A 26201-nucleotide genomic window follows, 5' to 3' on the forward strand; every position below is an offset into this window, starting at 1 on the left:
TCAGGTTAGCAGAGCACAGAATCACAGAAGGGCTGAGGATGACCTGAAACCAGACAGTCTGACCTCGAGGTGATCTAGTCCACCCCTCTGCTCGAGCAGGGTCACCTAGAGCCACTTGCCCAGGACTGTGTTGAGTTGGGTTTTGAATATCTTTGCAGATGGGGGCTCCACAACCTCTTTGGACATCCTTTGCCAGTGCTCAGTCACCTACATAGTAAAAAGGTGTTTTCTCAGGTTCAGATGGAGTTTTCTGTACTGTGTCCATTGCATCTTGCCTTGTCACTGGGCACTGCCGGGCAGAGCCTGGCTCCATGTTCTTTACACCCCCTATCAACTATTTGCACACATTGATTAGATCTTCTGTCAACCTTCTCTGAATGGTCCCAGCTGTCTCAGCCTCTCCCTGTATGTCAGACACTCCAGTCCCTTGATCACCTTTGTGGCCCTTTGCTGGTCTCACTCCAGTAAGTCCACGTCTTCCTTGTACTAGGGAGCCAGGATATTACAGGAGAAAAATGACAGTCTTCTCGCTAAGGACATTGACTGCCATCTTGTAGACATAAATCAACTACCTTTTATCAGCCCAAAGTTCTCATAAAATGTTGGTTTTAATCTCTCTTTATTTCACTATTTTAGCTACAAAGCCGACAACAATACTGTCTACTATCAATGAATTGCTGGGTGAAAACACTTTTTTGCCAGTGCCCTTGCTAAGGTCTCAAGTGCTTTTCTGAGAGCAGCAGGTACGATTACCTGTGAACCCTTATATGCTTCAGGATAAGTGAGAAGCCAGACTTTAGGTTCAAAGGTTCATTTCCACTTGCTCTGCACACCTGAAGTTGTTCCATTGACAGTAGGGGAAGCCTCCAGTGACATGGTAAGATGCATACATCTCAGGTGTATGTGGTGTGTACGGCTATGCTGCTGACGCATGACGTTGCTTTGCATTGAATGCGAAGAAATATTGAACAAATGACTGAACGGAGAGGCCAGGGTCCCATGGAGGAAAGTAACAAAGCCTACAGTCTGTGCCACAGTGCAATATTGGGAGCAGGATGAAGGTAGTGGAAAGCAGTTTTTAAATCATGCCAACACCTTTTGGGGATCGCCAAAACAAATCATTTATGTTGCGGTTAATAATGAGTGACATGAAGCCGGCTCTGTAGGGCAGCTCTCAGCTCCACCCTTGGAGCAGTTTAATGAACTGGGGGTGCACAGGGCAGTGTTGGAGCTTTAAGCAAGCTATGTGTCCTAGCCTGGCGCTCCAGCAGTGCGGCTGTTCATTGCCTGGCACTGTTTCCCTCAGGCAGTGTGCCATGCTGTGCAGATCAGCTGAGAGCAAGGATGGATATTCTCATGCCACAGCTGCGTCATGCGTATGGGTATGTCCTTTAAACTGCACTCGTGGTGCAAGCACATCACCCAGGCTCCCCAGGTAGTTCCAGGAGGATTCTGCCCCCAGAACAGCTTGAAGAATTAGCCTAGCATTCACACGTGTTTTGTGGTCTGCTAGATAAAAGGTGTGGGTTGTGAAAAATTCCTTCTCTGTATAATACTTGTTCACTGTGTGAATGCCATTTTCCTTGCTGTTATGCTGCATCCCGATTACTGTATGGTCACTCACAGTCTCTGAAAGAGGAAATTATCTGAAAATTATGCTTGGGTGAAGAAGCACTCAGCGAAATAATAGAAACAAATCAAGTGAATGGCATAATAAAAAGTGTAGTATTTTTCTGCTGTAGTTTATATGCTAAATAGTTTGCTTCTGTGAATGCAATTAAAATACATACAGATTTTTCATTTGTTTTGTCACAGGCTGAGTACTTCTATGAGTTCCTGTCTTTGCACTCTTTGGATAAGGGCATAATGGCTGATCCAACTATAAATATCCCTCTGCTTGGAACAGTTCCTCATAAAGCATCAGGTTTGTGCTGTTGGTATTATAAATTGTGTTCCTGTAAAAAATATTCCATAGCCAGTAAAGTCTAAATGTTTTATTATGAATTGCAGTTCTGAAATCTATTGCTAAAGAAATGCTTGCCACAGTACTTGACACTGAACAGTTTGTGAGTGCCTTGCCTGACTACAGCAGTGTATTTTGTCTGAGCCAAGTCACCTGACGCTTTTATGTGTAGATAAATCAGTAAAAACTTGTACAAAATTGTCGCGTAAAATTCATGTGCGTGAATACTACTGCTTAAGTTGTGCAACAATTGGGAAACAAAGTCTTTGGTCACTGTAAGGAATAGTTATCAAATTATTCTGTTTCTCAGAGGTTACAGTTTGTGGACATTTTACTTTCAGCTGAGGTCAGCTGTTGTCATCACACATTCAGCTCAGAGACACAAATTCTCATTTAGGATATTATCATTTACCACTTCTCCCTCAGTTGTGCATTCTTAGCCCTTCACTGGACCTTTTGCCTCCACAGCAGAGGCTGAGCCCAAGCCAACACGAGTGCTCCAGAAGCACTGCGGTGCAGTGAGCCGAGTGAAGTAAAAAAGCTTCCACGGGAGGCTCTGAAGTAGATGAGTCACATTTTAGATGATTGTTCCAGGGCTAATGTGTGGTAGTCTCTGGCAGAATGGCAGAAATGTACGTCTGGGTGACCGTAGCATCTTAGCGATTATGGTTTCATGATCAGCCTTAGCCAGCCTAAGACCACATGAGATAAAATGAGAAGGAAATGAGGAATGGAACAGGGCAAGTGGACAGGCTGCAAGTGGAGCACTGATACACGAGTTTACATCTTTTACCAGTCTTTCTTTCTCTTATCTTTTTCAATGTATAAATTCTGACGGTTTGTGTTTGATATCCTCCATTTTCAGCTTGTAGCAGAATGGTGTCAAGGTAATGTTGCACATCTTTTTGCTGTGGCACCTGGAATTTAACATTAGTGATTGGTCTCTCCATTCAATGTGGATGGAATGAGTGGTATTGAAAATGGATTTGGGTGAAGTGCTGTGATATTTGTACCATAGTTGCTGCAATTTAATTGGTTGCAAGCCTGACATGTTGGCAAATAAAGACATTTAAATGTAACTAAAAAGGTCACAAAGGCAAAGTTCTTGTTAAGCATTGTTTCCATCTCCATATAAAGCAGGTGAGATATGTGGGAAGCTCTGCACTCAGCATCCTCTAATATAAGCTAGTTTCTCCTTTAATTTTTTACTATCCAGAAAGGCTAAACCAAAAGGCCCCTCTTCCGACTGTTTAGGAAAACATAATCTACAAGTGCAGGGAGGCTGGAGATGAGATCTCATATTCCAGCAGAAGGTCTGTTCGCTGTCAGGATGGGGGAAGGTCTGATTAAAGCCAAAAAGGACTTACCCGGTCTGCAGCACTGGTACCTCTGTTCCAGGACTAATATGGGCATGTCCGTGGTGTTCCCTTAGGTGGATCATGTGCAGGGCACCACTGCACTTAGTGTATATATAAGATGTATTTAAGTCTTGTTTGGCATTATAGTGAGTCCAGTGTTTAACAGTGATTGATAATCAGTACAACTGCAGTATTTGAAGCACGTACATGATTTAACAGTGAGCCACTAGTATGATGGTGTTTTTTATTGCACTGCCTGCTAGGTGGCCAAAATTAACTAAGTAGCCTTAAATAAATATATGCTATAAAAGTAGTGAATGTTTGCTACTTTGTAGTTATTTATATAATTTATGTTTACAAAACAGTTCCAACGAATCTAGTCTATAGTTTGCCTGGATTTATTGCATTAGCAAATCATTTTTCTACACATAAGCACGTCAAAAGAAATTCAGTCAGCAGCTTGTCTTTAGTAACAAATCAACAGTAGCAAGTTATTTCTTGGAAAAGCATTTTAGCCCAAAAGATTACACTAAAGACAATTAAGAAGGAATAAAAAAGGCAAGACAGCTGTCTTAAACATGAGAGTGGGGAACAAGAATGATGATTAGCAGTTAGGTATCTTACTCAGAGGTAGCTGATCCCAGTGGTCTTGTCAAAATCAGTGGACTTTTAAAATTTCTTTGAGGATATTTGCCTATGACCACTAAAGCATAAGTATGGCCTTAGAGCTTTAGGGCCTGCCTAGCCTGTATTTTGTCTTATGTCTGTGAGGAGACCTGTGGAAGACCAAAAGGAGGGCAAGCATATGTGATACTTCTGTTTACCCTCTCAGCTCTGACTTCAGCTCTTCAGCTTGGGGGGTTTCCTGAGTCTTAAGAGTCCATTTTGTCTTCTGGTGTCTCCTTTGGCAAGGAGTTCACTGCCCCCCATTGCATGAGGAACCCCCTCCTGTCGTTTCCAGTCTGGCTGCGACAGCTTCATCTGATGAGCACTAGTCCTTGAACCGGTAGAGACAGCAGTCAGTCCATACTGTTGGTCCTATCCAGTATGTCTATCCAGTGACAGTCATGGTTTTGCAGATGTCTATTACGTTCCCCCTAATTTTTCTTTTTGCCAGGCTTTGTCACAACCTACTCAGTTGCTCCTCATTGGATGCAGCCTTATTATCCTTCTCTCAACTTTCTCTTAATTCAGTATATCCTTAATGAGATGAGGTATCAAATTCTCCTCAAATTTAAATTAGATTTAAATCACTTAGGTTTCTCAGACTCGTTGGAAAATCCCATCCCCAAATCCCAGGATTGCTACTTGATTCAGTGCTCACAACATGGATACCGTTACACCTAGACACATGGTAAGATGTTCAGAAGGCTGGAGAAGATGCCTTTCAGTGAGAGCTTGAAAAGCTAAGACTACTCAGCTTGTCCAAAAGAAGATGTTTGAGAAGAGTGTGGGTACCTGTCTGTTGAGAGAAGGCTGACTGCTCATTTCAGGGGGAAGCTTGTGAAGAGCCGGTGGTTCAAACTGAGGTCAGCAAGTTCAAAATGAAGCCAGGTGTTGTCAGTAGTGGCAGTGACCAATATCTTGAAGACCACACTGAGCGAAGTAAAACCAGCTATTGATCTGTGCCTGGAAGAAATGTAGTGGCCTGTGACTGAGAAGGAGCTGGCCCCCCAAGCGCCCTGAGCCAGCCTTTGCTCTCGGCATTTAAACCCACAGCCAAATCTCAGGGGAGTTCAGGGGTTTGCTACGGATTCAGTGGAGTCTGGATATGACTATAGTGCTATCATTAAACTTCTGCCATATCTTCCTACTCATTGCAATTTGCTCAGCTAAGTCACACATCCAAGCACTGATGTCCTGCACTCGCGCTGTAAGAAGGTTGCCGCAGTTTCAGAAGTTCACTGCATTTAAACTGTATTTACTCCACTGTAAGACTTCTTACCACATGGCTGCACGTTTTTTGTAATGGTCTTTTAAAAGATTGGTGTCCAAGTGCTTCACCAGTGAAATGGCTTTATAATGAAAACTGCAACAGCCCTTTCAGTCTGTAGATCTGACTTACCAGAAGCAGAATGTGTTTCAGCAATAAATTATTCTGTATTATAACAAGATAACAAATAACAAAAATGGCTGAATTATGAATTGCAGATATTTTTTTTATAATGGGCAAGTATAGGGCTGCTAGCTCAATATTTGGATCTGAAATCTCAGTCCAGCTTTTGAAGAAATGAATAATCAATTTCTATTAGCTGGATCTACCTAGCAGCTAGGAAGAGCCGATTTTGAAGAAGAGAGATGAAATCGTTTCACGTAAAGCTGGTATAGGCCTCTGGAAGGTCTAGTCCAAGGTCAGAGGCAGCTACAGTTGGACTTGATGATCTTAAAGGTCTTTCCCAACCTAAACGATTCTGTTTGAGATCACTTCAGACAATCACAGCAGAGCATTCCATAGGTCTGAGGTATCAAACCTGCTTCCTCATTAAAATACTCCAGATTTACTGGCCATAATTATTTATTTAAACTCTCTGTAGTTCAAAAGTGTTTGAGTACTTCTCCTGGAAAGGCAATCTCCAAATATCGCTACACTTCACAAGTTCCTTTGGAGTGACGTGTCTTTGTCTTCTTGTTAAATATTTGCACCTGTGATATTATTTATCAAGTGTAGCATCTTGCCAGCATTTTACAGACTAAGTTTTGATTAAATTACTGTCTCATTTAAGTATTAATTACAATATCCAAACCTGAAAAACATATCTAAAGTGACTTTTTTTTCCAAAATGCGTCAGATGTTTTTGCAGAAGTCATATGAGAGCCTGCAAAATTTAGACTCAGAAGTGATCAGCTCAGCTGAGAAAACTGCATGTAGGCTTCCAGCTTGGTTTGGTGTGTCCTTAGACACCTCCACATGAGTAATTGCTTCATCTGCAAGTAAAAGTATGTTTGTGTTAAGATCACTTTCTGTGCTGTAGGCTGTTGGGGTTATGTCAGTAAGTGAGCACAGGCTCATCTCCTGTTCTGCTGTATTTCTAGTTTGGGGGCCACCTATGAGTAAGGTGATTTGTGTATCTCTGTGTTGCAGGTTTTCATCAATGGCATTACTTTAAAGGTTAAATACAAATACTATCTATATTTTTTAGTATTTTGGTGTATGTATATGTGTGTATATATATATTGTATATGTATATATATATATGCATATGCATGTAAACAGAAATATTATTGGTTTTATTCTCCTTTAAGTTGTTCAGGTTGGATTTCCTTGCCTTGGAAAACAAGATGGTGTTGCTGCATTTGAAGTGAACGTGATCATAATGAATTCAGAAGGCAATATTATTCTCCAGACCCCTCAGAACGCCATCTTCTTTAAAACCTGTCAGCAAGGTAACACTAAAGAGAACATGCCAGAATACTGTTAGACCAGGTCACCAACTTTCTTGTGTTTCATTCAGGATAAGGGCTAGAGAAGATGGAAATAAAGTGGTCACACAGTGTGTAGCAGTGGTGGTGAATGCCAGGCTGTTCTGGCTCTGTCTGTGGGTTTGCTGTTTGTTTAGTACATGTTTACTAACCCTTTTCTTCCTGTCAACTCCATCTCTCTTAGCAGCCTGGGTTGGAGCCATTTCTCCTCCTGTTCATTGTTCATCACGTCAAGGACGTTGGTAGAAATGTATTATATGAGAAGCAACTGTCAGCAAATTATTTGAGGTGCTTGGAGGAGAGCTAGTTCTGTGAAAACAAGCTGAGGCTAACATTTCCAGAAATGGCATGTAGTTTGGAGAACTGAACTTATGGGATCTGCAGTCGGGACGCTGACTTCAATTAATACTGTTTGGTACCTTAAAATCAACATTTCCTTAAATCTCAACTTGCACATCCAAACCAAATGCAAAAATCCTAAATCAGAACATTTCTGAAAAAGTTGGCTTTGCCTTTTCTGGAGCTTGGATGGCAACCTCTTGGTTTTGGATACAGGTAAGGTGGTGGAACCTGGTCCTCGAGACTTAGAGTCATCAAGCAGTAAACACACACAGGATGCACTGGTAGAAGAAGGGCACCATGAAGTTATTGCAGTGTTTACTTGGAAAGGAGGGAACCTGTTTAGTCAACCAATCTTTGAACCATAAACGCTATGTAGTAAGACTTTCTGGATTAATTTGTTACATTACAAATAACTATAATTATCACTTTAAACTGAGGCCGTGGAAATTGAAGAATTAGTATCTAAGGTAAGGCAGTTATCCCATGTCATGTGGCAATTGTATCAGATTAACCCATGACAGGGCTGATGTACAAAATGAGATTTTTATTCTTCTCCTATGAAATCTTCATTCCCAGTCCCACACTTGCTTCTCTGTGCTCTTTTCTCTGAGCTAATTGGCTGTAGTGTGGCTTCAAAGAGCAATCATCAGGAGCAGGAGCTGTTTATTCTTTGAAACCTTACTACACCTAAACAGCAAAGCTGCTTGTCCCCTTTGAAGCCTTGCTGCTGCCAGTTAGCCCAGGGAAAGTGGAGGAGGGGGAAAAGAAGTGGGCAGAGAAGCAGGAAAGAAAATGGGGGCTTAATGGCAGCAAAATCAATCAGATCTCATGTATGAAGTAGTGTGTTAGATGTAAATACAACACTAAATATTTGCTATCTTTTTATTTTCAGTTCAGTTCAAAGATACTGAACTTAATAAACTTCAGAAATAGTGTTGGGGTAATCTGATAGGGACAGCAGAGTTACAGGTCCGAATTGTGGGAAAATGTGGCTTAAACAGAGAGGGCTCCAAACTCAGTGTAGTAGGTAGGGTTCATCCAAGTTATCATTTCAGTGCTCTTTGTTGTTGTTGTTGTTGTTGTTACCATTTTGATGTGAGATGTAATATTGAACAATTTAGCAGTATTACATCATATGGCCTCTCAGGAAAGCTGGGGGTGATTATTGTCCCGGTCTTTTGTTCCCGGAGCCAGCTGAGAGACACAAGGATGATTTTCCAAACACTAGAGATGGGCAGAGGAGGAGTTTTCTCAACCTTGTCTCTCCCAGCATGTACTGGAATAACTCCCATTCCTGTCCTCTGTCTGTTAAGGTGGACACCACAGTTCTTTGGAACAGATGCTGAGAAGGATGAGCATGTCCTTACCAGTTTATGTTAGAGTAGGGGTGAGTTTCCTTCCTCTGAAAGACATGGTTCATGGTGAGGAGCTCTGATCCCTCCTGCTGGGACTCCGGTCACTGTTTCCAGTCATTCTTGGCCATCCAGAAGGGCCCCTGCCAGAGGAAGTGAGGGAAACGAGGGAGCAATTTTGTGGGATAGGAGAGGATTTATTGTGGCTAAGAGGCGGCCCCACAAAAAATTATGTTTTCCTATTTTTCTATTTGAAATGGTATGTATTTAAGCATGCATTTTCTGTAATGGATAGCAGCTCTGGATTTGGGTACAAAGAAAGAAGCATATCCAGAGAGAGTCCTAGAGTACAGTGTTGGAACACAGTAAGACCAAAAAGCCTTTACCACTATTACTCCTGGTGCAGAGAGCTTTACTTTTAAAGCAAAACTTTTTGCTTCATATATCTGTGGCCTTGGACAGAAGAGCATTTTAGAATTACATCTTTCCTCCACTGTCTTTCCTATTTGTTTGGCAGTTGTGCACTATATCAAGCCACCTGACCAGCACATCAGATTTTCTTTCCTTTGCTTAGTCTCCGTGTTACCCTTTGCATTCCACTGAATAGAGAGCTATTACATGAGCACAGCAGAATATTGCACGTAGGTACAGCACCCATCATTTCCCATGGCTTTAATCAACTAGTAGATACATTTTCAAAACCAAAAACTTGTGTGTAAGTCTAACAGATGTCACCTGACTCAAATATTAGAAGGAAGAATAATTCAGTTTTTTGAAGTCCAGGGTTATGTTTTCCTCTGTATTAATAGGAGTTACATTTAAAGAATCTCTATGGACTGCAAAAATGTCTCAGGCAACCTGATCCTCCTGAATTTTAGACATCCTGCTACTCCTTGCCAGTTTAAAGAAGTGTACCTTAAAGGCTGTAACTGCTTCTAGTTTGAACTCAGGTATTATTCAGCTGGGAATCAGTGTGAATCAGTGGTACGTCTTTACAACCGAGGGATGGTAGGTGCCAGCACTTCCTGATGAGGCAATGGAAAAGGGGTAAGGATGCTGTTGGCAGGTGTTGGCAGTCACATGTTTACAGCACCGTTACACTGAAGGGAAAAAAAATGTAATGATGCCAGCATTACAGCCAACTGCTGTCTGATAGATGGCCTTTGAATTTGGGTTGAGACATATCAGTCTACCTCAGAGTTTTTGAACCTTGTCACTTGGAGTGTCACGCAGCATAGCATTAAGATGAGAAGGTCACGCCTACTCTGCTAAACCTGCCCTGTGGCCCTGGTACCACTGATCACTAGTGAATTTAAGTTTTTCTAATGAAAGCTGGGAGCCTCTCCTGCCTGCCTCCTTCCCTGTGAGAGAGCTGGGAAGGTGGTTTTGCGTAACTGTGTTTCTGCCAAGCAGTCATGTTTTCATGGGGTTCCATAGGGTTCGATTCTGTTTGCCTCTTGTTCAATGGACTCCGGTGTTTTGGGGATGGTGGTAGTACCCAGAGGTATTTCTTGTCCTTGTATAATCCAGCCAGTGTTGCCAAATGCTTTTACCAGTGTTTGATCAATCGTTGAGATATGAATAAGTCAGATGATGATATAGGACCACTGTGCAGGAATGCTTTCATCTTCCTTTCTGGCCTTCTTTCATTTAGCCTTGAAGCTGGTTCTTTCATTTGACTAGAGATTTCATCACCCTTACCTCAGTAGTAACAGATGTAGCAATTAATGCAATGCAAGTTGCAGTGCAGTCTACTTAAGGCTGCAGAAGCTGAGACTGGTCCTGCATACTGGGGGCAGGTCTAACCAGCGATGCAAGTCCTGCACTGAGCTGCCTACTCATTTCCACACAGAGGAGAAAGTGCTGGACTGAGCAGAGCATCCACATTGCTCATGCACTTACAGAACAGCAGAGCAATGGAAATGCACAGTCTGTGGAGAAGCACATCCTGCCTTTGAACATGTGATGAAACCTGTATTTGTAGACTAACAAAAAAGAAAGTAATTTCTCTTGAGGAGGTCTTAGCTGAACTCCCATTTTTGTGAGCATTTGCCTGTCTGTCAGGAAATATTTTTACTGTTATGTCAAAGGAATATATTGATCCTACCAAGAGTTGACTGACAGATGAAGTATAGAATATTAAATTAAGATTGTCATTATGTTTTATGAAGCGGAGTGTCCAGGAGGATGCAGAAACGGAGGGTTTTGCAACGAAAGACATGTCTGTGAATGTCCAGGTGGATTTTATGGGCCTCACTGTGAGCAAGGTAATTTTTAAAAGATCTTCTCAATTGTCGTCTTTGCCATAATCTCAAAAAAACTGTAGCTACTGCACTGTAGCCTCTCCTAAAAACAAGAAAGGCATATTCTGAAGATTTCATATATTTTGAGTCCGCATATGTAAGAGAATTACTATTATTGTCCATGGTCTAATGGAAACAGTAATTGCTTACAAGAAAAATGTTTTCTGAGATTGCTTTTAACAAAAACTGACACAATAGTTAAGTGATCCTTAATCACAGGGAATCCATTTAGCAAAAAGATCAAATAAAATTCTTCTGCTAATGAGGACTAGCTGGGAAACAAAGCACAGGACTTTAGTTGTTCTGTGCTTGTTTATTTGAAGATAAGATATAATTTAGAGGCAGGCTGACAATGAGGGTGGGAAGATGAAGGAAAGAGTCTCCTTTTCCCTTCCATTAGTGACTAATAGCCCCAAATGACATTCTAGGAGTGAAGGACCAGGAAACTGGTGTGACTCAGCGAGGAAACTAGCTCTTCTTTCTATCTCTTCCTCCTTCATCTATGGCAGACCCTCTTCCAGGTGACCTGAGATGGAGCAAACCGTCCCCATAGGCATCCTACTCCAATGCCATCCTTCACTTCTAGACACTGTAGCTACTTCCAAAATATTAAGCACAAAGGATCAGGGACTGTTCTCTGGCCTGGGGGCCACCTGGCATGGCACAGCTTACATTTGTGTGTTTAATAAACACTCTCACCCTCAAAAGCCATCCCCCTTTCAAACTCCTTGCTGGGAGGAGGACATGGCTACCGCTTGCCCCAGGGCCATGCCCAGGAGGGTTTGCCAGTCTTCCAGAGATGAAGCTGTGCCAAGAACAGCACCGACGGTTTCACAAGGTGGATGGTCCTGTGCCCCCACTTAGCCCCGTGCCTGGGCGCTGTTTAACTCACGAGTATGGACCCAGCCTCACTGCATGTACCAGTTGTGGGCAGCCACGAAATGAAGCATTGCCCCCTGAGATGCCTCCATGGAAGAGCCTTGAGGGACGGCCACAAGTGCAGAGAAGTCTTGGGAGAGTGCTGGGGCTCTGGAGAAGGTGCATGCAGGACAGTTTGGCCACCAAAAGCAGTCCACGCATCAGGCTTCCCTAGCCTAACTTAGGTAGCCATGCTTATGATCAGGTGTGCAGAGGGAGAAAGGAGGGTTCGTTGTAAAGCCTACTTGGGGACCCAGCTGGGACACCTCTGAGCACAGCCCCTGAAGAGACAGCCCTGTCTGCAGAGCTGAGGCACCAGCTGCAGCACCAGCCCAGTTATAGAGAGGACTGGTCTGGGGGATTTCAGATACCCAGAGGGTGTAGGTAGGCACTTTGCTCTACCCTGTTTGGAGTTAAACTGTACAAGAGGCAACTCCTGCTTACATATGGAACCAGATTTGAACTTAATTTAGTCTTCACTTTTCTAGTAACACTATATAAAAATTGCCAGATACAAACCAGAGATGTAACTGGTTTAAACCGCTAACGAAGATGCTTTGCAAAGGTGACTTAGTACGTTCAGCAGAAGGAAAAGTAGCTTAAGGAGTCAAAGTGCAGTGTATTTAAATAGCCAGTTGCTACGATGCCAGCCATGTTTTTTCTGTTCTTCCTGCTCCTCAGTGCTGTGTGCTCCTCGCTGCATGAATGGTGGGCTCTGCATTACACCCGGCCTCTGCATCTGCCCCCCAGGGTTCTATGGCATCAACTGCGACAAAGGTAACTGAAGCAAAACCCCCCAGGCTCCCTGTCCAGCAGCCTCTCTTTATTCACCTGTGTTAGTTTCCCTTTAGGAGTGGATTTTGGAAGGTCAGGCAAGTAATGAAGTAAGTTTTAGAAGTTTAATGATTGTTCAAATAGATGCTCTAGCACAACCTGGCAGCTGCTGGAAGAATATAGGAATTTGCAGTGCTTTCACAGCTGGATGTGCAGGCATCCATATACACCAGCTCTGTGAAGGGTAATTTAAATAACTGCTTTAATTAATCCACTGCAAGCTGTGGGACCTACCACAAAATTCACTTGTATTTCTGGCCTAGGAGAAAAAATGATCTCTAGTTGAACTCTAGTTTCCTGGAGTAAAATTAGTTTTACTAATTAGTACATTAATCTGTTGCATCTGGACACATGAAAAAATAAGCAGGCTGTTCATCTTTTGTTGCTGCATTGTGGCTCAGGAAGGATAAAAAGGAACAGTCACTGGTCAGAACAGTAATTTGGAAGAGTGCAAGCTACCACATGGGAAAGCAGAAGTAGTTGCCTGCAGAAATACACGTGACCTGCTCATGGCAGAGCAGATTACAGAACATCACGTTGCATTTATTGTTGCAGAACTATATGAAGTAAAGACTAAATGCAAAAGGTCCTAGCAGACTTTCCAGCAGAGTAATGGGAGCCTTCCTAGGCCTTTAGGTATGCTTGCACAAACTGTTGTTGTCAGTGGCCTTCTGACTTGTATCTGGTCCTTGATGAGACTTTTACCACATTTGAAAAATGTTTCAAAAATGCACTGTAATGAAATGCTCTGGATGTCTTGAAGGATTAATGTGAATCCCAGCTGTATGGTGGAAAGTCACGTCTAACACAGTGTTAAGTAATTCGGCAGGTGAGAGACACAGCATTTGCATCTATGTCACCACACGACAAAAACTTATAAAGGTTTCTTTCTAGTCAAAGCATTAATTAAGAACTGTAGCAAAGTATCCTCTTGTAGAAGTAATTTCCAGTCTTAGGTTGTGCTCCTTTTACCAGACACCGGCAGTTTCAATAGCAATAGTGATCCTCCAACGAGGTTTACATGTGAGGACTGGTAAAGATGTAACACAATCTGTCCTTGCGGATCTCATTGCTGTGTTGTTAACTCATCTCTTTCTGTATTGACTTGTGTGTGTGCCCCTGTAAAGTATTATGTAGGAAAAACTGCATTTCAGCCTTGCTTTGTAAACTAGATGAAAAGATGTTAATGCAACTTTTTAAAACCTACTCAATGTTTGTTTATGATAAGCAGCAGAAAACATTAAGGTCAGGTCAGATTGAATTCATACAGTGACTTAGCTCATTCCTGTTTTATTTGTTTCAGCAAACTGTACAACAACCTGTTTCAATGGAGGAACGTGTTTCTATCTGGGAAAATGCATTTGTCCTTCAGGCTATGAAGGAGACCAATGTGAAATCAGTGAGTAGCATCTCCGTGTGCTTGCTTTCACTTACATCAGCTTCTCCTGATGTCAGTGTCTGAGTGATGATGTGTGACCTGCCTCTGCGGGGCTCACAGCGAAGGTCTCACACAGCAGGTTGAGCGGCTCAGAGAGTCAGATGCCCCATGCCTCCAAATGAGTTTCCTACTGATAAATTTGACTCATTGCTAGACTGTCTCATCCCCTACCTTGTTTTGGTTTTACTTGTAACTGGGCTTGGTAACAGCCCTCAAGCTGTAAGTATGCAAGCAGGTAAGTGTGCAGACAGATTTGCTGCTGTGCCAAGCCCATGTGGAGCAGCTATTTTCAAACGTTACAGCAATTCAGACTTGGGCACAGCAGATTAGGTTTGAGCCCGCACCTCCGAAAGGGCTAATGTAAGTTGGGAATGAAAGGGTTTGGGGCAAAGGGAGGACTTAACCGTAAGAGCTGAGAGCTTTCATATAACCTATGAAGTTGCATTCACATGGCAACTTGAAAATTTGTGTCACAAACATCAAAAGACTTGCTATTTTCAGAAGTTTAGCATCAAAGCAATTCAAAATATTTTAGCTCATGGTTGATCTAAGTCTGCTGTGTAAAGCTGGGGGTGGAGATAAGGCTAGGCTGGAACAGACCTGGGAGGTCAGCTGTCAGGTATTTGATCTCACTAAAAGAATGGTTTTCTCACAGCTTTGTTAAATTGGATTAATTCTATAGTTCCCCACACGAATAGAGTATGAGCATTTTGGTTTTGACAATGTACACCCAGGTTGTTCTTTCTGGGCTTAAAGCTTCTAATAGGACGCTCTGCCTGGAGCTTCCCCTCCTGTAAATAATCTCACTGAGGTTCCCCAGAACCTTCACAGGAGCACGGAGAACAGCATTTGGCCTGGGATACATAAGAGCTGATTTCTTAACATGCATAGTAGAGACAGGCTTTTCTCACAGTTACAAAATTTCTATCATCGAATACTTTGGAGACACATGGGAACAAACTCTAACATGCTGTCAGCCAGTACAGGACAAGAAATTAGTTACTGTGCAAAGAAAGAACACAGGTACTATAGGACCTATATTTTGCTCAGTATTTATGTGTAGATAAATAGTAAATGTATGTAAATGTTTCACCATATCTTTATGCATTTACAAGGCATTTTGCAACTCCTTTTCAACTCACCAAAACTTGAGCCAAACGGAAGCAGCAAAGCTTTATTGTTATTAAATTTACAGAGGTTGTCCTCTGGTACAAATTTAGATCAGATGGCAGCAAGGGCAATAGTGTGGGTTTCCACTGAATTTACCTTTCTTACATCTAGTTCGAATTTGACACTGATGGGACCCCATTTCTCTCTTCTGTCCCCAAGGAGTCAACTTTGTTGTTATTCTTCAGATGATGAGTAAGGCTTGGTTCAGAGTTTGAGACACGTGTATTTTATGTCAGTGGTGTTTTTTTGAGGAGAATTCTTACAACCAATTCTACGGCATGTACAATCAAGGGTAATCCATTTAACCGATCTGTCCGAGGGGCTCAAGCTCCTTGTCTACTGCTGCTTGGGATAGGTGCAACTGACTTTGGCTGCTTTCAAAGGCTTCTCTCTGCAACTCAAATTAAATTAAACACAGACAGTAAAATAGTTCCTGTACAAAAGAAAGAAAAAAATTTTCAGGTTCACAGTATGCTAAGGGCTAAACTGGGATCATGTCGATGAGAGCAAGGAAAGCTATGGACTTGCCTTGGTTTTTGTAAAGTGAGGACGGCAATTATTACACTGTGATTGATGTCTGCTACCACTTCTGGGCACTGCCCCAGTGCCAGCACAAAAGTAAAGACTGCAAGAAATGCTAGATGAGTCTTAGAAAACCGGAGAAGCACTACTTGGTCTCTTTTCTTAGATCCAGGGCCAGCTACATTCAGTCATGGGGGTCTTTAAATAACAAGGGGAGAAAACTTCTCAACAGGCAGAAAACCATCTTCTGAAAACTGCAAAGTTCTTTTTTTTTATTTTTATAATGTTTAAAGATTTTGAGTACTTGTCTAATAGTTGAATCACCCTGTAAGACTCCTGGGAAATGTACTGGACCCAGTCTACAGTACTAATAAGCATTCACAGTCTTCCAGATTTTTTCTAGCTATAGTTATGCATTGTCTCTAATTAGTGTTTCAGTTTGAGTCCAGAGAGTTTTATTTTGGTTTGGATTCCTCCCCCATTTGTCACCAACTGTTTTGTTGCTTTTTCCATTTCTCAGTCAATAACAGAGAGAGTTATTACTCCCTCCTTCGTTCTGTGAAAATACCTTAGTCCAAAGTTAACCGAGCTGTGCTGAGCCAAATGCTTACCTAATGCAACTCTGTGGAAGTTGGTATCACACCCTTTGACCCATATTCCCCAGATTTTCTTCAAGAACTAGGAAAATTCATGGATTTCCTTAGCATTGCTCATTTTGGTCATTAAGTACTTGGGTTCCACATGGTTGAAAATTAAAATACCTGAAGGTTTCCTCTCTTCTGCAGGGAAATTGTGCTTTTGCGCAAAGTCCCCTTAGCATGTTTTGTTCTGTTGGCTGCTTTTGAAGCTCGTTTCAGGGCTATTAAAATAATTATGCACATTAGGAACAAATGTTTCTTTTATATTGATGATACACACATGCATCACAGAAGTCTGCTGGGGTTAAGCTGAGCAGGCGCTGTCTGGGGCATTGAGCTCCCAAGGGGGCAGTCTGTGATCACGAGATGAGTGCATTTGTTGAGGTTTTCAGCACAGCAAGCCAGCGTTGATGCTTCAATTCTCATGTGCAGGTCCCAGTTAACATCCTTTTTTTAAAAAAAAAAAAGAAAAAGGAAAGGAAGCAGTTTGCTGTCCCAGGTTCCAGCTTTTGTTTGCTCACAGGTTCAGGTAAATAATAGTGCTAAGTCTAGGAAGGGCTTTTTTTCCCTCTGTTCTGAGGAATCTGTAAAGTGTTGTGGGATTAGAAAAGATGAAAAAAGGTTTTTGGAAAACACTGAGAAAAGCTGCACTGGGACATATGGCCACCAAGGAGGCAAGGGACTGAGGGTGCAGTTCCCAGAGGCCCGAGAGCACACAGGGACGTGGCAGTGAGTCTCCTTGGCCTGAGGGTGACCTGACTTGTGGGCACTGTGCTTGCCCTTCCTAGAGATGAGTGAAGATTTAATTAGTTCAATAACGCAGATGAGTTCTAGCAATGGGAGACTTGACTTTAAGTTTGAGGAATGCCCTCGGTGCGGCTCAGGCCCAGCAGGAGCTTGGGTGTGGATCTCCTCCACCAACCTGGATGGCTGGTTGACGTCGCCCCAGGTGAGCCAGGGCCAAACAGCCCTTCCTCCAACCGTGCCGGCAGACCCAGACTCTTCCTTTGGCAACGTGTGAATGTGAGGGAAAGCGATTTCCAGACCAAAAGCCTTGACAAAGATCTGTCAGTTCTAATTACTGTTACCAAAGATGCTCTGTTCTTTGCAAACAGGAAAGAAGGGCATGCTTTTTTAATGTGCCTTTGGTTTCTGAGCTGTGGTGTGGAACAGCCCTTGTTGCACCATCCACACCACCATGGTGCTCCACAGCCTTTTGTTACAAGCCAACTGGCCCAGCCAATCTATTTATTGTCTGCAAGTAGCAGCTGTGCCTGTCAGTGCCTGAGCATCCTGTTGCTTAAAATCTCTCTGGGACACCACCAGATTTGCTTCTGCTTGTGCCCCCTGGGTATGGATCCCACTTGCAAACACTAAGTGCTGTCTCAATGAAGGGCAAGGAGAGCAGGAGGCAATACTGACCGGTTGCAGGCAGGACTCTGTGGAGTCTGAGTGGCACAAATTGAGACAGAAACTGTATGGACACATGGGCTTTGGCCATGCCCAATTATTGCTGTATTTTCAAAGCATAAGAACACACATAAATTGGAAGCACAGACTTGCAGCAGAGTCTTCCTGATGGATCCATAGTGTGCACTCTTACACCAGGATCCAAGGCTTTTTTGGGGTACAAGGCAGGCTTCTCAGACACTTGTCTCCAATAGGTGCAGGGGACTAAGACAATTGTTTTCATGTTTTCAATTTCTAGGTAAATGCCATCAGCCCTGTCGAAATGGAGGCAAATGTACTGGTAAGAATAAATGCAAGTGCTCCAAAGGCTACCAGGGAGACCTGTGTTCAAAACGTAAGTACCAAAGCCACTCCATCGGTCCTTGTTGTAGGAGCATCAAGCTGGCTGTACAGTATGTTTTTACATAATGTGAGCATGAATTGTTTCTTGTCAAAGTTCTTCAGGTTAATTTACTTACTGGACATACAGCATACACCAGACTTAAGGGAATTACGAAACTAGAAATGTCTTTTTACAAAAGCCTCCTCGCAGTCTCTTCTGTACTCTGAGTTTCTATAAAACAGCAATGTATCACCTCAGTAATAGCAGTTAGTAGTAGAGAAATGCTTAATAAAATGTCAATACATTGCAAAGTTAAAATCCAATGGGAGCACTTTGTGAGAGGGGTGCTGGGGGCTACTCTCCTTCGCCTGCTGGTTTAGGAGGATGCTCAGCTCTGCTGCTCTCTGCCAGTGACAGAGCCAGACCTTGCAGGTGACGAGGGGGTGAACTGTTCCGAGGCTCTGTACATACTCAGTGCAAAGGCACAGATTTACTGTGAGAGCCCCAGCCCATGCCAGGACCAACCCATCGTGAGGAACAGCAGGAAGAGCAAATATATAACTCTGTCTCTGGATGAAATGCCGAAAGTCAGGTGTACGTGCTCACTTTCTTACAGCTGTCTGCGAACCTGGCTGTGGCCTGTACGGCACCTGTGTTGAGCCCAACAAATGCCAGTGCAAAGAAGGCTGGCACGGGAGACACTGCAATAAAAGTAAGTGAGAAACAAACCTCAAGAGTCCGTGCTGGGGGTCTTACACATCCAATGCTACACAGAAATGGCTGCTTCAGGAGCCTTTCCAGCATAATTAATGATACTGCACTCCATTTTTCCTTTAATTCAAACCATAAACCAAAGATTTTTAATACTCCATCATTTTAACTACTTAAAAAAAACTCAGAATCATTTGAAAGTGTTTTGGCAAGATCACCCTTGTGTTAGAAATTCCGGAGTCTGGTATCAACCAGATTTTTAGATGACCTTGTGTGTCTTCCACTCATAGTGTGGAAGGGATCTAAAATCTTTCAGTACTTCTCAATAATGTCAGCTAGCATTAAAATGTTGGGTAGGCATTTTTAGAAATAAAACTCGGCCAGGTTTTAAAGCTGATTAAAACTTAAAAAAAATGCAGTGTCTTTTAGAAACTTTGGGGAAAACTTGAAGAGTTGTGCAAGATCTATGCTTACTGACTTAAGAGTTTTCTCCTCCTCTTCCCACCCGTGCTCCACAGGTTACAAAATATATTATCCCAAAGCAAAGTTAAAAGTCCTCAAAATGAATTTCAGTTGTGCTAATTGGTCCATTTGACACCTACTGAAGCAATTGATCATTTCAATGGGTTTCTAATAGCACTATAAAATTATTTGAAAAACAGTTGTATATATCCAGTAAGAACTTCAGATTTAATTTTATATTTCGTGTGCAAAAGTGCTGTATTAGCAGATTTTCAAGACACATTCTGTATATCCTCCCATGAGGTATTAATGTTTATCACTGTTAGCTAACAATTCACATTTCGTGTTTTAAGTTTCAATAATAAAAAAGTTAAACAATTTTGCAGCCCTAAAACCCACCAATTAGCCATTAGAAATGTGACCTTTACATTGCAGCATCAACTGAATGTTCATTGTTATCAAATGCTGTTGATGCTCGTGATTTGTATCACATTAAAATGTATTAGAATAAATATAGTTGTTTCATTAAAAAATGAGAATTATCTAACTGAAATGGATTTTGCTGTGGAAATTAGGTTTGGGGAGTCCACTTCTGTGCTGTTAGTTAGTGGACCTGTGTTTAAGTATCCATGCCATTCTCTGAAGGAGAAATACCATTAATATAAGTTATGTTTAGAAAAAAGGAACATGGAAATGAACGAGTATGAACTTCAATTCGTAAGTTCAAGATGAACTTTTTCTTCCTGTTATACTCTTCTTATAAAGGACTCAGATAGGAAGTGAAAAAAAATATGTACCATGGCTGACCATCCCCAAAGAAGTAATTACCTGTACAACAAAACCAAAACTCATAACTGGCTTGTTATGAGGAGTCAACGCATTGTTGTCAGCTCCAAGGCTTTCCAGTCTTCGTTACATGGAGTTTGGGTACAGTCCTGCTGAGTTTAGCACTGCAAAACTCTCTTTGTATACAGCAAGGAAACTGAGAATAGGCCATTTGGGTAAAATTCAGCCCCGTTTTAAATGCCCATGTAGGGTTTAAATTACACATACAAGTGCACACACTGAATTCTCTCTTTTCAACTAAAATGAAACATCTGATGCTGGCAGGAGATGTATAGTTAATTTGAGAGACTTGCTTCATAGTCCATCAAATGAATGGCTCCTTGGAAAAACTGTTTTCTTAAAAAGAAGTGGTTAAAAAGCTTGAACAGGGGACTCAGTTTTAATTTCAGAATCATTTCCATGAACTTTAAATAATGAGATGGGTAAGTGAAACTATAAATAATTACAACATCATACTATGAATTTCATTTTTATTGTTCGTTTTCATTTTCCACAACAAAGCAGCTCCACTAAGCCTGTTTCAGACTGCTTCCCCCCCCCCCCCCCCCCCCCCGCTTAAGTGTTTATTGTTGCTGCTATTCTTTATCTTTGCATTCAGCCATAAACCAAAGCCAAGCTGAGCTGGTGCAGGGTCTCCCTGGGGGGATGCTTACACCCCTCTTTAGAGCCCGTCACTGGCAGATAGGATGACTTTTACCACCTGGCATGGGCTGTGCATGCGTGAACGCAGGGCTGAGTGATAGCCTGGGCATGCTGATGGTCCCCTGGCCTCCCTGGAGAGGCAAGACCATCTTTTCATCTGGCAGCACCTCATCCATCCTGGGGGGCACAGAGAGGGGCGAACACTTGCCTAAAGCATAGCAAAATCCTTTGTTCAAAAGTGGGAGACTGTTTCCACTTGAAATATTAGCTGTGGATCGAGAGCCCACTTCTGTAGTTTCTTTTCTTTTGAAATGGATAATTTTCCAGGGTACGGAGCCAGCGGTCTGAGCGCCCTGAGGCCAGAAGGCAGCAAGCACAGGCAGCACGTGCCTTTGCCGAAAAGGGCCGAGGAGAGGCATGTTCCGCCCGAATCCAATTATATCTGGTGAATTCCAACATCTGAAACGGTTCGTGTTACACAAAGTTCATAGCCTTCATTAACCTCTCATGGATTGAATGTTAAAACGCTGTTCATTACAGTTAAGATTACCAGCTGGAATTTTATTAGCTTCATTATAAACCACTGAGCTGATATTTACTATTCCTTTTAAGTTTTATAAATACTTCTATAGCATGATTATATAGGCTTCTTTCAGTGCTTTGGATGGTGTTTTGTACTATACTTCAGTTACATTTAAACTTCCTTTTTTGATTATATAGCTGCAAATGTTTTCCAAAAATTAAGTAACAATATTCAAGCAGAAAACCTTGTAGATGCTAACCTGAATAATTCCAATGACTACAGATTTAATTTGCCTAAGACAAAAGAAAGGTGCACTTTGCATTTTTGCTATTGTGTATTTAGACTTTTCCCTAAGAAAAATAAATAAGTTGCTTAATTTAAAAACTGAATAATTCAATTCAATATTATTTTTGGCCTTAGAGTTTTGCAAAGTACTGAGTATTAAAAGTACCCTGCAGTGGTGCCATTTAACCAACGTAATATATTGTAAACAAAGTAGAACTATAATGTATGAACTTTCTGCATCAGCTTGAAGCAATATAATATATTGTAAACAAAATAGCTCATATGTAATAAACTTTTTATACTGACAGTTATATATAAAATAAAGATGCTGCTTTAGTTTTTCGAGTACTGCTCTGTGTGGCCTGCTGCAGTCTTGTCAGCGCTGGGTTGGCCTGATGGCTTTTCTAGAGCACCCTCATAAAACAGTGGCACAGTGGAGCTGGTTTCCCTCTCATGCTTTTAGCCCCTCAGCTCTTAAAAATATTTCAGAAGAGCAACTTCTTCTGCTGCCTTTGCATGGGAGGGGATAGCGGCAAGGGCCAGGGTGTTCCTCTTCCCTGTGTTTGCCCTCCACCATGCCCTCCTTTCCTGCCCTGCACGGCCAGCCAGCCACGCCAAGCTGGTTCACCCTGCTCGTGGTGCTGCTGGTACCCAGGGTATTCTCCTCAGAGCCTCTGTCCAAGCAGATTACAGTGCAGCTCTGGTGATATTTCCAGTTCAAGAGCGATGGTCCCGTGTTGTGTTGTGTTCAGACTGTAGAAGGCTGGGTGCTGCCTTTTGCAACAGTCAAGGGCCACACAGTTTGCAGTGTGCTGTGGCTAGGAAGCAATGAAAATGGTTTCTCTGTGTGCCAAAGGACAATATCCACTTCAACCAATAATTACGGACCCTTGCTATATTGCTGTTCTGGGAACCTTATTATCTGGGACATAAATTAAAGAACCAAAACAAACAAAAACCAAACACAAAATTTGGGGCATAAAATTAATCTTAATGAGTAAGAGGTTTTGAGTTACAAAGGAAAAAGTCCAGTTTGTTAATCTGACTTTGCTGGTCTGATTTAGTCCAATTGACCTGTAGGCCGAGTAAAAAGACTTGCTTAGGCCAGATAGAGAGGGAGGACAGATCTCTAAGGATCCATTTTTACATGATCCTTCGTGTGGTGGGACTGTAGATGCTGCCCAGCAAGACTGATCCACCAGGAGACCAACCTCCCATCACCATCCATGGCTGCAGCCCCGCGGCTGCGGTGCAGGCAGAAATGCGGCTGGAAAAGGAGGGGCAGGGCCAGGCCAGTCCCCATTACACCCAGGGCAATAGCAAGAAACAGCCTGAATAAGGTGGTTTGGCCACTTGCCTGATGTCCTTCTCTGGGATGGCAGCAAAACAGCTCAGGTTTGCTGAAGAAGGAGCTTTCTTAGCACGGATGTGTAACAGCTACGGCTGGTGGGCTCTGAAGTGGTGGGCCCCCATCCCTCAGGCTCATGTCTCCTGTGGGACCCCTTGGCACCTCTCTGACCTGCCAGGGGACTGCGGGAAGCCTGGGGCATGGGGCCCTTGGGTGGCAAAATACCAGCTGCTGGTGTGAACTGGGCTTTTTCCTTCGCTGGGACCAGCAAAAGTGTCTGTGGGGCAGGAAAAGAGCTCAGCCTCTGCCCTCCATCAGTGCTTTCCCAAAACAGGGAGCCTGAGGCACAGGGGAAGACACTTTGGTGATGAAAACCCAGGGGAGGTGTTGAGGAAGGAAACATTTTTTGAGAATTTTCCTTTAAAAGTGATGAAAAGAGGAAATCAATATGAGACTGAGGTTAAGCGTGTAACTGCTCTGTATCTCCAGGAATGCCCAGGAGATGTGTACAAACATGGATGTCACATTTGCCAGCTTTTTGCTCTTTCTGTAGCAAAGATTGGCCTAAGTGATTGACCACGTGCTACAGTAAAAAGCACAGAAATTTCTTACTTTAAATTCCTCAGATATTTTGGCTGAACTTTTTCTGCTCCTGTCAATATCTTAGAAAGTGCTTCCTTAAAAATAGCAAGTGCATTCTTTTATATGGAGTAACTTATTTTGCTTCTTGTTGCAAAGGCACTAAATGCTGCTGCTTTGTTTTCAGAGTTTCACCACTGATTTTTGGAAAGATCATTAAACATTAGAAGAATACAGTTGGAAAAGTTACAAAAGGAAAAAATATTCCTCAAAGTGCCCACTGTAACACAACTCTTTTTCTTAAATAACATCAACTTTCTACATGCAAATTTTACACCACTTTGCCTTTAATGTCAGGGTGAGCATGAAGTTTCCTGTGTAGAGGCAGTCCCCCATGTCAGAGGAGTTTTAAGTCAAAGTCTGTGATATCTGGCAATGATAAAGGAAGACTTTCATTCCTCAGAGGAAGTCCAGTAGAAAGTTGGAAGCAATTTTGCCATTAGAAAATAAACTACAGAATTTATCATGCCTTCTCACTGGACAGGATACATGTATGGGAAAACCAAATGCATGTGCCATAGATGAAAAAAATAGTTAAACATAACAAGAAAAGACAAAATACCAATCTACTACAATAGGTCAGACAGAAACTGCCTTTTCAATGACAGCTTTGGAAAGTCTGTAGTTAGCCAGAGTGAGATGCCAAAAGTTGCATTTGTGAGCAGCAGCTATGAGATGGTCAAACTGATAAAAGACCATAAGATGTTAAATCACTACAGCTCTATCCCAGAAATCCCAATTTAAGCAACTGACAAAATTACATCCCTTTAACTTCAATTATGTCACTTGATTTCAAATATATTACTTTTAATGCCTCTTCACTTGTCTCTTTGGGAGCTGGAGATAATTTGGGTCTTTTCTTGCTTGTGCTCTGTATGAGTTAGCAGCATACCTTCACTACCGCCTGCAAAGCGAGGGCTGTGGCTGTGCTGCTGGGGTAGCAGCGGGCCAGCAGCACTGTGCACACCGGGTGATGCTCACAGGGTGTTTCTGACTGGGAGGCAGCACTGGCTGCCAGGACTGGACACACTTTCTCCATGTGGTGTGAGTGCATGGTCCAGTTGTTCTTCCAGCTTCAACTATATTTCAAAGAATATTAAGGAAAAAAAAATCAGAGCTGTTCCAGATGACTCGCTGCCTGTGAGATTCAAACTCCAAAAACCAGGCTCAAAGCTTTGGCCAGACCTAGTGCTGTTAGTTCAAACACTGCAGCTTTGTTTCTGCTGGACAGACTTGTTACCTTTCCCTCCCTCTGACTTCTCTACATCACCTGTTCTACTGAGTTTGCCCACTATGGAAAAAATTTCTACTTGCAGATCCTGAGGGAGATCTGGCAGTGGCAGAGCCGGAGCTGCCTGAAATGACCTAAAGTTATGCCAGGATTCCTCCAGTGCCCGCCCTGCCCATGGCACTGCACTGAGGCTTGTCAAGGCATCGCTCAGAGCCATGGCTTCAGGGCAGCTCTGGGTCTTGCAGTCATTTCAGCTCAAGTCTAAAGAAATGGCATTAGCCGAAAGTGCTCTCATCCATAAAAGGGATTAAATCCTACTAAATCCCACAGGTCTTGCAGTGTGAATATGACATCATGTTCAGTGAGGTGACGAGGTGCTATGATTAGCCAGGTCATAGCCAAACCTTAAGATCATGATTGAACCAGTGACACCTCCACCTCTAAAATGTGCTAGCAAGATTTACTCACGTGATGCTTTAAATGAAAAAGCATCTAGTTGAAAAAAACCTCTCAGGTGAAATGAATCTCAGTTGTTTATTTATTCTTGCAGCTCTCTGACAGGGTCACTAGGAGCTAGAGGCCAGTCACTCACACATGGCTCCCAGCACCCAGCTCCTGCTGGAGCATGGCTACTTGCATGGTCCTCAGTCCCTGGCTGGAGGTGGCTGCCCAGCACAGCTGTGCAAGTTTACCAACACTCAACAACGATGCAAAGCTGAACTGGGCACAGAACAAATGGGTTAGAAGAACAGCAGGGTTTGGAAAATGCATACATGCAGATCTGAGTAGATTTATTGCTTACCTCTGTGGCTTTCTAAAATGCACAACATTAAACGATACTAATTTAAATGAACCATCACAATTCAAAGTTAAAAAAACCCCCACTTTATATTTTTGGCTTAGAATAACGTATTATATTATTTATACTGGTTTCAGAAATTGCATTTTAATCCCTTTCCACATAGCCCATTAGAGCACAAGAACAGCCTTGTTCACAAATCTTTCCATGGAAAGGTGAATTTTTCAGAGGGTTTAGCACGCATAACCTGTCTGGCCAAGCCACAGCTCATAAGCAGTTCAGATACATATGACAGACATCCTCACAAGTCCTTTATAACACTTTCTTTCCTGGTGTATTCTTGGAGGATCTTTTGCTGGGGACCGAGGAGAGGCCAGTCTGCGCTTTAAGCACATACTTTGCAGAAGGGACCTCTCCTCCAGCCTGGTCTATAGGGATAAGCTCAAATGTCAGGCACACTTGGTGATCATCTGCTTCTGGGCACATGTGCCCAAAATCGACAGAGAAGCTGTGAAATGTAGTGCTGGCTTCAGTATCTGGTCTTGCTGGTGCTACCTGGGGACAGCCTGGGCAGAGGAGGAGGTGAAGCTGCCCGCAGCCAGCAGCAAATGGGGCCACATTACCCAAAAAGAGAAAGCAAAGAGAAACATCTTCTTCAAAAGCTT

General features: G+C 42.6%; 1 protein-coding gene across 1 annotated transcript in view; it reads left to right on the top strand.

The window, feature by feature from the left end:
- WIF1 (WNT inhibitory factor 1) overlaps window positions 1-21864 on the top strand; it is a 43600-nt gene extending 21736 nt beyond the window's left edge. The window contains exons 3-10 of the mRNA XM_013302949.3: window positions 1816-1924; window positions 6565-6705; window positions 10607-10702; window positions 12338-12433; window positions 13794-13889; window positions 17967-18062; window positions 18667-18762; window positions 21039-21864. Of these exons, the coding sequence (XP_013158403.3) occupies window positions 1816-1924; window positions 6565-6705; window positions 10607-10702; window positions 12338-12433; window positions 13794-13889; window positions 17967-18062; window positions 18667-18762; window positions 21039-21160 (852 nt within the window). The 3' untranslated portion in view covers window positions 21161-21864. The remainder of the gene's footprint in view (window positions 1-1815; window positions 1925-6564; window positions 6706-10606; window positions 10703-12337; window positions 12434-13793; window positions 13890-17966; window positions 18063-18666; window positions 18763-21038) is intronic.
- The last annotated feature ends 4337 nt before the right edge of the window (window positions 21865-26201 follow it).

This window comes from Falco peregrinus, chromosome 6 (assembly GCF_023634155.1).
Source record: "Falco peregrinus isolate bFalPer1 chromosome 6, bFalPer1.pri, whole genome shotgun sequence".
Classification (NCBI taxonomy): Eukaryota; Metazoa; Chordata; class Aves; order Falconiformes; family Falconidae; genus Falco; species Falco peregrinus.